This window comes from Natator depressus, chromosome 13 (genome assembly GCF_965152275.1).
Source record: "Natator depressus isolate rNatDep1 chromosome 13, rNatDep2.hap1, whole genome shotgun sequence".
NCBI lineage: Eukaryota > Metazoa > Chordata > Testudines > Cheloniidae > Natator > Natator depressus.
Genome location: NC_134246.1, coordinates 3,012,922 through 3,025,208, shown reverse-complemented (window position 1 = coordinate 3,025,208; position 12,287 = coordinate 3,012,922). Strand labels below are relative to the sequence as shown.

The 12,287-nt window shown below is 43.4% G+C and overlaps 1 protein-coding gene across 2 annotated transcripts in view; it reads left to right on the top strand.

The window, feature by feature from the left end:
• The window catches only part of CSNK2A1 (casein kinase 2 alpha 1), a 34,121-nt gene that overhangs the window by 19,816 nt on the left and 2,018 nt on the right, over positions 1-12,287 (top strand). For both annotated transcript variants that reach the window (XM_074969383.1, XM_074969382.1), the window contains 10 exons: positions 697-908; positions 2,379-2,490; positions 3,652-3,753; positions 4,130-4,180; positions 5,375-5,434; positions 6,421-6,504; positions 7,226-7,336; positions 8,284-8,385; positions 10,631-10,731; positions 11,690-11,838. In XM_074969383.1, coding sequence (XP_074825484.1) covers positions 808-908; positions 2,379-2,490; positions 3,652-3,753; positions 4,130-4,180; positions 5,375-5,434; positions 6,421-6,504; positions 7,226-7,336; positions 8,284-8,385; positions 10,631-10,731; positions 11,690-11,838 — 973 coding nt within the window. In that variant the 5' untranslated portion in view covers positions 697-807. The remainder of the gene's footprint in view (positions 1-696; positions 909-2,378; positions 2,491-3,651; positions 3,754-4,129; positions 4,181-5,374; positions 5,435-6,420; positions 6,505-7,225; positions 7,337-8,283; positions 8,386-10,630; positions 10,732-11,689; positions 11,839-12,287) is intronic.

The window sequence follows — 12,287 nt, the reverse complement described above, 5'->3', positions numbered from 1 at the left end:
ACTAATTTTTTGGAATCGGTTTGAAACTCTTGGGCTTGAGTTTAATAAAAAAGCAAGCATAGGGACAAGGGAGAATGAAAATAAATGTTTAAGCCTCTTCTTTCATGCATATTTGATGCACTACAAAGTAATGAAATCATAGGCTACTTTTGCCCTGATGCATTTGTAGTTCTTAGACACACACGATTATAAGTAAAGATTGAAATATTTAAATTGTTTTTATAAAAAGTCTACTCCAGAAAACGTGTCAATCTGCCCATCATCCCCCTGTATTATGCAGCATCATATGTCATCTTGTAATGTGGATATAGTAGATTGGGCCCTTCAACATACGGTGACTTTGAGCATTGTTTCTGTACTGGAGGGTTAAGAAGTTGGATGTTGTGTTGCTTTCAGAATATGGTTGAACTAGGAGTCTATCTGCAGATTCAGACCACACTGCATTGATTCCAATTTGCAACTATGAAAGTTAGAGAACTTTTTTTTAAAAGTGAAATTTTGAATCTGCCAAAATTCATGGGGTAGTGCTCCTTCCCACTTACTCAGGATGAGCAAGCAAATACTATTTTTCAAGCCCTGAGGAATGGTCTCAGGCACATGGCCAGTTTCCAGTTCTGCTGGACAGCTTTTAATGATTAACTTAAACATTTTAATATTACCTTGAGATTTTAACCTTTGTTCATTTTGTTTCTGTAGTTGGAAAAACCAAAGGCCCATCCAAGGCCTTCACCCTGTGTCCGGCTTCGAGATCGGAGGCTATCAGAACTCTAAACACCTAATATAACTCCACCCAGCAAGCTGTCCGACATGTCAGGACCCGTGCCAAGCAGGGCCAGAGTTTACACTGATGTAAATACACACAGACCCCGAGAGTACTGGGACTATGAGTCACATGTTGTTGAATGGGGGTAAGTGTCTGCACTTTGTATTGACGGTGCTGGGTGGGGGTTGATCCTTGTTGGATCTGGCTGAGTGGTGTGTGGGAAGCTATCAGTTCGAGCTTCTATAATGCTTAAGGTTTTTCTTGCGTTTTGCCAGTATTCTAGTGTGAATGGTGTACGTTAGGGTTGTAAACTTTGTTACCATCAATTGTAGAAATAGCACAGTGCCCCTTCACGGTGTCTAAAAGATTTTCTTGTGTCATTATTTTAAAACCACTGCAGTATAAGAAAACTTTGAACAGCCCCCTCCTTCCTTTAGTCTAGTTGCTTTTCAGTGGTGATGGAGAAACTAAGATCTTAGGCTTGGGTGAATAATTTGAAAAGGCGTCAAGGTACCTCTGTAAACTGGGTGACAATTGAAGGGACTTACGTAATAGACTTTTTTTTAAGTGTCTCTGTATCTATCGCTTTGTAACAGTCTCATTGCTCAGCTCTCTTCAAGGCTCTGGAGAAGTTTTGTACCTTTCATTCAAAGGAATGGAGTGTTTAAATTGAGCTTAGAACTGAAACCTCCCAAGATTAAGACTGCATTGGTGCTAGCTGATATTGCAGCACTTCTGCTCTGATATAGCAGTGTCTCGGCTGTGTAGGCCCTTCCTGTGCCTGACTCTGAAATATACGTTGTCTTCTGAGCATAAGCAGTGTCCCAGACTCAGTCCATTTTAAACAGGTTTTATAGCACTGTCTCCCTTAGTAATTTAATTGATGTTAACAGTCTGTATTTGATTTTGTGATGTGCATGGAAGTCATACACATCAAGTCTATGCTGGAAGGACCGAACAAACGTATTGGGGTGGTCTCAATTGAAACACACCATTTTTCCCAGCCCTTCACTCAAGGAAAAGATTGGGTACGAGGCTTATTTTGTCGCTTGTTGGAGGAGAAACTGATCGGTTCAAGTGAACTTGGTTCTTGTGAAGCCCAGGAAATAAATCCCCTATCCAAGAAAAGGTGCAAAACAGGCAATGACAATGAAAGGTTTCCTACACTCCTCTCCCAATGTTCTTCAGCCCTGAACAGGAGGGGTCACCTCTGTGTGTGTGAGGGTAACTGTCTACATGGCCCCTTCAGTCCTTGACCTCTCTTACTGAGAATGCTTCAAGGTCTCCAGGTCTGAAGGTGGTTTTTTTTGTGATGAACTCGTGTTGAGGAGGAACTACATGGAGACCAGGTCATTACAAATAGGCAGTTATCGAATGGCAGCTACTCTTCGTCATTACTCACCTGGGTTGGATTTGTATTGAGGTGGAAAGGTGAGGTTCCACATTTCTCTACCAGTCTTTGATCTTTTATTTTAGAAAGAGGAGTCCCGTCAGCCATTCTACCTAGCTTATATAGAAGACAAGGCAGAGAGCTGATGTTTGTAGAGGGACAATTTTGTGAATGAAAAAGGACTGACTGAGCTCTTTGGGACTCTGTGCCTTTCTCTCTCCACAGAAATCAAGATGACTACCAACTAGTTCGGAAATTAGGCCGGGGCAAATACAGCGAAGTGTTTGAAGCCATCAACATCACAAATAATGAAAAAGTAGTAGTTAAAATCCTCAAGGTGAGCAAGGGACCGTGTGGAAGATGGAAATCTGTCCCTGGGGTGTTTAGGTGGATATAAAGTGCAGCACTTTGGTATAGAACATCTGAGCCTCCTGAAATAATTCTGTTGTGGGAAATGTCACTCAGTGGCACTTGGAACCCCTTGGAGTTTCCTGTAACTCAGCACTATTCGCAGTCCATCCGGGCAAGCCCCATGCTTGCTTACCATGTCAAATCTGTCTATCGGAAATTGCTTCTTCTAGCAGCATCCGCTTCTGTGCCTATCCATCCTTCCAAGGTGCTGCTCTGTATCACGGTGTGCTGCCATGGCTTTCTCCCCACTGCGTTAGGAAACTAGGTTATCTGTGAGATCAATGCCAGTACACCAGACATTAGCTTTTAGAGCTGAGCTCTTAATTTGTTGACACCAAAGGGTTGATTAGAAAATTCTCTTGCCTGTGGAAGCCATGAGCTCCCTCCCCCATGAGCACTCTGGCTATTTTTCCCTTATGAACAGAGAGGCAAAACACTCAAGAGTCAAGCTGGAATTGTTCCTCTTTAAGGCCACGGATTAGCTAAACTTTAGTGACTACTAACCTTAGAGCATTGCTTTTCTGCTCTACAGAATGTCTCCATAGTTAAGATTTACATCTAAAATGCAGTTTCAAGAGGTAGGCTCAAGACTCTGGCATGTTGTCTCTGGCTAATAAAAGGTCTCTAGCACTGGAACACGCATTTTACAGTCTGAATTGGTGAACTGTTGTAATCCAGTGTTTCTCAAACTGGTTGTATTGCTGCTGTTCCACTCAGAGCTTGCTGTTGACATGGTGCTACTTCTCATTTCCAGCTGTCTGATCATATGCATAGTATCGGAATCATTTTGTATTTTTGGCTACCTTTCCAGGTAATGAGTGGCTTTAGCTGTTGCTCTCATCAGGTGCTTGTACAATTGAGAGTGGAAGGAGAGATGGTTTGGTATCACAAATGTTTGAGACTCCCCTCTTTCTAATGCATGCAAAATCAGATAATGAAACTGGAAAGTTTGGCTTTTTAACCTAATTCCATAAGAGCTCTAACAGCCACTTTTAAGAGAGAGACAGCTGCTGAGCTGAAGCTTTTCCATTAGTCTTACTCACCGGAATATTTTATTTTACCAATGCTTTGGGTTTTTTTCTTTCAGCCGGTAAAAAAGAAGAAAATCAAGCGTGAAATCAAGATCTTGGAGAACTTGCGAGGTGGTCCCAATATAATCACCCTTGCAGATATAGTAAAAGACCCTGTGGTGAGTATAAATGGCTTAGAGATGGTGCTCAAATTGCTGGGTTTGACTTCAGTGTTGACCTGTCCTCACTCCGCTTTCCCCTCTGCTCTTAAATCCTGTCTTTAAATTGCTTAATCAGATCAGCTTTCTAATCAGTTTAGCTTCTTTCAGAGCCCCCCCGGCACAGCTGTGCCCTGTGCCAATGTAAGTTTTCAGTGTAAACCAGCCCTTACCCTTCTTGACTAAGGGGCAGTAACACTGGACTGAAGCATGTAAATTGTCCAGGGGAAAGGGATTTTAGTCATAATCATAGAAAATCACCAGATTCATTCATAACTGTTTACAAAGATTGCTTATCAAAGATTTAACATAGCTAAATACTTTTCTCTCTTCCTAGTCCCGGACCCCTGCTTTGGTTTTTGAACATGTAAACAACACAGACTTCAAGGTACAGTTTGAGTTTTCTGCTTGTAATTGTGTTCTTTTCCATTTGAAAGCCACCTCCCTTAACTTTTATTTATGGAGAGGGACTAGTACCGGGGTCTTGGGCAGGTAATTCAATAGCTGTTTCCTTCTGACATGTTATCCTGACATTAAAGATGGCTAATCCTGGGGCAGAGGTTTGTAACTTGCTCATTCATGATGACTCAGTAGTAGAGCACTGAATAGAACCCAGGAATCCTGATCCCAAGTCCCATTCTGTTAAACACTTCTTGTACATCAGGTGAATCTCCTGAACATTCATTGGTCTCTTCCCAATTTTGAAATGTGAAAATGCATGTTTCTGTGGCTTCAGTTCTGTGGAGAGAGAGTTAAGTGCTGCTTGCTGTGAACGCTTTTGGCCTACTTCTGGAGTTATTTACCCCTTCACATAACACAAGAACCGGGGTCACCCAAAGAAATTAATAAGCAGCACGTTTAAAACAAACATAAAGGAAGTACTTCTTCACACAATGCACAGTCATCCCGTGGAACTTGTTGCCAGGGGACTTTGTGAAGGCCAAAAGTTAACTGGGTTCCAAAAAGATTTAGATAGGTTCATGGAGGATAGGTCCATCAATGGGTATTGAAGAAGATGGTCAATAATGAAACCCATGCTCTGGGTGTCCCTAAACCTCTGACTGCCAGAAGCTGGGACTGTACGACAGGGGATGGATCAGTCAATACTTGCCATGGTCTGTTTATTCCCTCTGAAGCATTTAGCACTCACCACTGTCGGAAGACAGGATACTGGCCTAGATGGACAATTGGTCTGACCCATTATGGCTATTCTTTTGTTAACACCATCTGGAATAGTTGTCTTAATTCTGCAGAAATCTTCAGCCTATGAGAGCCAGCCTGCAAGCCACTGCTTTTTATGACACTGCATTGGAGGGTTGAGGGTGTCTGTGGGAAATGGAATCAGAACTGTACTCCTTGGAAGTGAGCTTTACATTGGCCAGAATTGGAGGTGAACAATACAGCTGAATTATGTGAGGAAGGAGGCAGTGCTGAATGGCTGGTGGATTGAGGAAATGTTGCTACCACCATCAGTGCAGTTGAAAAAACAGAGCTGCAGGGAACCTGGTTGTTTTGTTCTGTATTGGCATGGATGTGATTTCCTGCTGTGTTAACACTGAAGTGATGTCTTTGTCCCCCACAGCAATTGTACCAGACATTAACAGACTATGATATTAGATTCTACATGTATGAGATTTTGAAGGTAAGTAGACGATCTCCAGTTCATTGATTTTTATCAGTTTTGTGTGGATCTGGGATTTGCCCCGATACAGTCCTACAGTGGTTGGCGTGACTAGTCAGTGATAGAAAACAAATGCAGGTGGGAGAAGGATCAGGTTTCTGAATGACAGAAATGAGGGCTGATATCAAGTTTACAGGAACTGGCCTGTTTTGTTCCCACATATTCTAGCCCTGCTGGGTATAGACTGGTGCTGCCTTTGAGTTTTTGGGTACACTGAGACAAGTAGAAATACTAATCAGATTTGTGTACAGCCTGCAAAAGGGGAAAACTTGGACCGGAAGCTGCTGGCTTCCTGCCTTAATATAGTCTGTGAACTGAGTGCATTTGCAGCACAAAATCCCCTTTCTTATGCACATTGGGGGTGTCCTTTTTTTCCCCCTTTCATCAGAGTTTGAAGGACGCTAGACCTGTTTGGTCCATGGTGCCTTATAGCTCTGCTTTTATGGATGTTATTGAAATTCCACTTACATTAGGAGGCATCTGAGGTGAAGCTAGAAGCATTGCTCTCCCCAAAACATGTTGATGGACCTACTCCTGGGGAGAAGGTATTGAAAGGCATGTTCTATAGGTTTTCTTTTTAGTATGAGTCTGAGTAGAACATAGTCAGGTCTGCTGTGTGGTGAGATTGGGGTATGCATGAAAACGCTTCCCCATCTGCTGCATTTGAAGAAAACTGTATCTCAGACATTAGTCCTGTAACCAGTATTAACTTTACAAATGGTTTGGTTCATAAATCTGTCGGAAGTAGGGCAGTTATCTATTTTTGGAATCCCTTCTCATACAGCTTCCTCCTTTCCTATGCATGGGAGCCTTGTCAAGGGAGTAGATCTCAAGGAACACAAAATGGTGGAGTTCCTTTGTGACCCCTGCTTTGGTCAGAGTGGGTGCAAAAGAAAGTTGCTAACCTGTGTTGAATGACTTCTTCCTTTCCTCTGTTCTATATACAGGCTTTGGATTACTGTCATAGCATGGGAATCATGCACAGAGATGTCAAACCCCACAACGTCATGATTGACCATGAGCACAGAAAGGTAAAGAGCAGAATGCTGGGTGGGTTTCACTTTTTTCTTCAGATCTACAGCACCTCCATCATGCCATCGCTGTGCTGTGGTGCTGCCAGAAATCAAGGCTCAAAGTGGCAGCTTTTCCATTATGTGAATAAATCTAAATGAAAATCTGTAAAAAGCCTTTAACTAAATAGCTACAGTTAAACTTTATACAGAATTACAACTGTTTAAGTGACGGCTCTTCCTCACGTGTTGTAGTTCATACTGTAACATGTACTGCTCGGGGTGATTACATGTACATGTGATTCCTCTGTGTGGTTGGAATGTGGCCACTGCTTTTACTTGCAAGTCTAGCTATGCTAGTGACTATAATGTGGTTCCTTTGTCCCTCAAAAACTGATCTTTAATGAGACATCCCTACCCTGTTAACCCAGACAGAAGCAGCTTGTGCTAAGAAATGTTTCCTTGCCGCTACGTTAGATCTTGGAACTGAAATACAATGCTCTGGCTTGCTCAAATAGTCTCAAGTGTGTGGTGGGGTTTAAGTATTTCCAGCACAAAGACAGACAGGTAGTGGTGTTGAGTTTAGACAAATGTTCATTATCTCACTTCTAGCTGATTAAAAAGACGCAATATTACTCTAAAATTTCACCAAATTAAAATTTTCTGAGACATGGTGTCTAGAATCATTTGGAGAGCCAAGGCCCAGACCAGGCCTTCTTACCTCTTCCTCTTCCATTTCTAGCTGAGGCTAATAGACTGGGGTCTGGCTGAATTCTATCATCCTGGCCAGGAGTACAATGTCAGAGTGGCTTCCCGATACTTCAAAGGACCTGAACTCCTTGTAGATTATCAGGTAAGAATCACAAGGGAGGTTCAGACCAAAGTTGCTTAACTTTGGCTTATACAGAAGCCCAATACTATACCAGAGTAGGAGACTAAGGAATTAGAACAACTGAAGACTTGACAGAATTCAAGAACCTTGGAGGACCTGTCCTCCAATGCAGAAAAAAAGCAGCAGAGGGCATTCAGCATCAGTGTACTGGAGAGACAAATGTTTCTAAGAGGCTCTAGAGAAGAGCCAAACAACTTAAAGGCCTGCTTCCTTGATTTCAGAAGCAAGGGAAGATAAGGGGACCAGCCTTGAACTAAGGAAGAGCATACAAAGAATTGAACTGGACCCATGTTTACACTCAGGGTAACTAAATGTATGGTATAGATTACTGAATGGAGCCAGTAAAATCCTAAAAAGAGAGGTTATTGCTGTAGTTCATTTTAACGACATGCTGTTTCCATTGTGAAGGGTTACAAACTGAGTGCTGGGGATGGAAAGATGTTACTGACTGACCAAGGGGCCCAGCACTCCCAGATTCTGTTCTGGTTCAGGGCCAAGCCAACTTCTCACCTGCCAGTTTTTCCTAGGGGAGAAACAACGTGTTTCTATTCTTTCTTGCTTGCCCCACATTACTTCTCTGGCAACACAACCTGCCAATTGATCAGTTCCATAATATCTACCTCCAGTGAACGTAACAAGGCGTGTGAGGGCTGCAGTTCCATCCAGATAGAAAGATGGAGCTGAGGACATCTGCCACTGTTCTTTTACGTTCCCAGAGCCCAGTTTGAGCAACTGGAATTTTAGAGCCAAACAAGGTTTTCTAGGATCGTATTGTGTTAGCATGTTTCATTCTTTATTCCCAACGTCATCTGGCCTATATATCATTTGGACAACACTCTTTAGCATTGGAGTCACTTAAGTTAGCTTGCCAGAAGGAGTGAATCATGTCTTTTCTTTTCTTTTTTCAGATGTATGACTATAGTCTGGATATGTGGAGCTTGGGTTGCATGTTGGCCAGTATGATCTTCCGAAAGGAGCCATTTTTCCATGGCCATGACAATTATGATCAGGTGAGTTTGGCAGGTACAATCCCCATGGTCCAGGTTTCTAGTTTGCATTTCCAGCCATTACAAGGGGCTGAAGAATTAGCATTTATCATCACTATTTTTCTCAATCTGAAGCCATGTTTTAGTCTCTATTCAATGTGTAACATTTATCTGCTGATTCAATGGAAATGTATGGATAGCAGGAACAGTACCTCAGTTGAGCCCTGTCTCAGCAGGTGTATCTGAAGATATTTGTGCTCATCAAGAGCAATGGTTCTATTTAGCCTAGTAGACAGTGTGTTTCAGGTGTTTCAGAACAACAGCATGGACAAGTAACATTATATGAAAAGCCCTTAGAATCATAGAATCATAGAATATCAGGGTTGGAAGGGACCCCAGAAGGTCATCTAGTCCAACCCCCTGCTCGAAGCAGGACCAATTCCCAGTTAAATCATCCCAGCCAGGGCTTTGTCAAGCCTGACCTTAAAAACCTCTAAGGAAGGAGATTCTACCACCTCCCTAGGTAACGCATTCCAGTGTTTCACCACCCTCTTAGTGAAAAAGTTTTTCCTAATATCCAATCTAAACCTCCCCCATTGCAACTTGAGACCATTACTCCTCGTTCTGTCATCTACTACCATTGAGAACAGTCTAGAGCCATCCTCTTTGGAACCCCCTTTCAGGTAGTTGAAAGCAGCTATCAAATCCCCCCTCATTCTTCTCTTCTGCAGACTAAACAATCCCAGCTCCCTCAGCCTCTCCTCATAAGTCATGTGCTCTAGACCCCTAATCATTTTTGTTGCCCTTCGCTGGACTCTCTCCAATTTATCCACATCCTTCTTGTAGTGTGGGGCCCAAAACTGGACACAGTACTCCAGATGAGGCCTCACCAGTGTCGAATAGAGGGGAACGATCACATCCCTCGATCTGCTGGCTATGCCCCTACTTATACATCCCAAAATGCCATTGGCCTTCTTGGCAACAAGGGCACACTGTTGACTCATATCCAGCTTCTCGTCCACTGTCACCCCTAGGTCCTTTTCCGCAGAACTGCTGCCTAGCCATTCGGTCCCTAGTCTGTAGCGGTGCATTGGATTCTTCCATCCTAAGTGCAGGACCCTGCACTTATCCTTATTGAACCTCATCAGATTTCTTTTGGCCCAATCCTCCAATTTGTCTAGGTCCTTCTGTATCCTATCCCTCCCCTCCAGCGTATCTACCACTCCTCCCAGTTTAGTATCATCTGCAAATTTGCTGAGAGTGCAATCCACACCATCCTCCAGATCATTTATGAAGATATTGAACAAAACCGGCCCCAGGACCGACCCCTGGGGCACTCCACTTGACACCGGCTGCCAACTAGACATGGAGCCATTTATCACTACCCGTTGAGCCCGACAATCTAGCCAGCTTTCTACCCACCTTATAGTGCATTCATCCAGCCCATACTTCTTTAACTTGCTGACAAGAATACTGTGGGAGACCGTGTCAAAAGCTTTGCTAAAGTCAAGAAACAATACATCCACTGCTTTCCCTTCATCCACAGAACCAGTAATCTCATCATAAAAGGCGATTAGATTAGTCAGGCATGACCTTCCCTTGGTGATCCTTCCTGATACCATAATCAGTCTTGCTCTCACACTTACCCAGTATCTTCATGGTTTCTCTTATTCAATAAAGTGACTGACTTCACACCAAGTTCCTTATTTATCCTCTTTGGGTACTTATGCACCAGAATTATATAGGTTCTAGGACCATGGGTCAAAACTTTCAAATGGAACATGTCTAAAATTAAGCCCTTAAATCCATTGGAGCTGTGGGTGGATCAGGTGCCTAAACTGATATGAGAAGTTAAAGAATGTTGGCCTTCTTGTTCAGACCTTCATTCCAGAGCCCTCTAAGATAGTGCATTGCCCCTCAGTGGCTCATTCTGGGGCTTCTGCTTTTTCCCCGGTTTTATTCTTGCCTTCACACACAGTTGCTATTTTGGGGCTTTTCCTCTACAAATTGAATTAGAATATTGCATGCCCTCCTCTAATAGACTGCCATGACTGACAAGAAGAGCTGAATATCGGTACGGGTATGTTTGCAGTATTTGCAATCCTGTGCAGTCTGGGAGTAGGAGCCACAAGATCACCCCTGAACATGGATTCTGTGTTCTGGAATAGCACTTCAGTGCTCATAAGGGGATATACTGTGTTACTTTCATGATGGTTGTATCACATCCTTCCCCCTTCATAGTGGTTTATCTTTTGTTGTTTGATACCAGTTGGTCAGGATAGCCAAGGTGCTGGGGACAGAAGATCTATATGACTACATCGACAAATACAACATTGAGCTGGATCCACGCTTCAATGACATCTTGGGCAGGTGAGCCACGAACCTTTCAGATCTACCCAAAATCGTTGAGCAGGTAGACTAATGCCCTGGCAGCAGCGCTTTGTCTAGACACAGACCACTGTCTAGGGAAGAAAGCAGCTGCAGGGCTCCTAAAACTAACCTGGTTCTTATGTGATATCAATCCAGTAGAGCAGTGCTACCTTGAAAAGAATCTTCTCTCTGCAGATGTGGCTGAGGACAGGTGCTGACAGATTCTGGGAGATCTTGTAGGCAGTAAATGTACAGTTGGAGTTAGTGACTAGGGGAATTTGATGAGGTAGCCATTGACTTTGTTATAGCAAATCAATCACTGCTTAGGAGGAGGTAGATTTTTCTAGTACAGTGATCATTTTCAGTGGTGACATCCACCAAAACTACCTTGTGGGAGGTGGAGTAGGGAGAGAGAGGGCTTGTCTACACTACCGGATGGATCAACGGGCAGCAATCGATCCAGCAGGGGTCGATTTATCGTGTCTAGTATAGACGCGATAAATTGGCCACCGATTGCTCTATCGTCAACTCCGGTACTCCACCTCAACAAGAAATGCAAGGGGAATAGATGGGAGAGCATCTCCCGTCGACACACCGCACTAAGTAGATCTAAGTACGTTGACTTCAGCTACGTTATTCACATAGCTGAAGTTGTGTAACTTAGATCGATCTCTCCGTAGTGTAGACCAGCCCGAAGTGTGGGCTGGGAGTTAATTTCACAGCCTGAATCAGAGTGCTGTAAGAAGTCACACTGACTACTGTGCCACCGAGCGGTGGCATGGTGTACTTCAACTTTATAATCTACAGTACAGTTTTGATCATATTTGCTGCCACACTGAATAGTGATGGTATCTCTTGTGGCATACACCTGGCCAGCAAGCCTTGTTTAAAAAGAGGAAAAGCCATATTCAGCAGGGGTGTTGCAGACTCCGCTCATCTGACTTTCCTAACTCTACAGGCACTCCCGTAAGCGATGGGAGCGCTTTGTTCACAGTGAGAACCAACACTTGGTGAGCCCAGAAGCTCTGGATTTCTTAGACAAATTGCTGCGGTATGATCACCAGTCACGACTCACAGCAAGAGAAGCCATGGAACACCCCTACTTCTGTATGTATAAACAGTCTCATGTTTTGCTACTGTTTGAGCTGCTGGTTCTGTTGGTTAATGATGATGGAGATGGGGCAAGCGGCTGTAAACTGAGCCTTGTCTCTCCAGATACTTGCATAGCATCTGAGAGAGTGTTTGCCTCTGACTGTGGTAGATGGGGTAGTCCATTACCACCTAAGCCAGCCTGGATTTGCCCTGCTGGGAAGGGAAGGCACTCCCAGGAGGGAGAATGAGTTGTGGTATATGGTACTGTCAAGCCAGTCAATCAGCTGCCTTGTTAATGAAGACACCTAGTGGTGTTGCATTGGTGATAATTAGACATCTGTGCTGCAATTGTTATTGCCTGTCTTTTAATAAAACCAGATGAATAGTATCTCATCCCATTTTGTTGATTAATGTGCAACTGAATGAATATCTTGTTTTAGTTTTTGCCTATATTTTGTTTGATA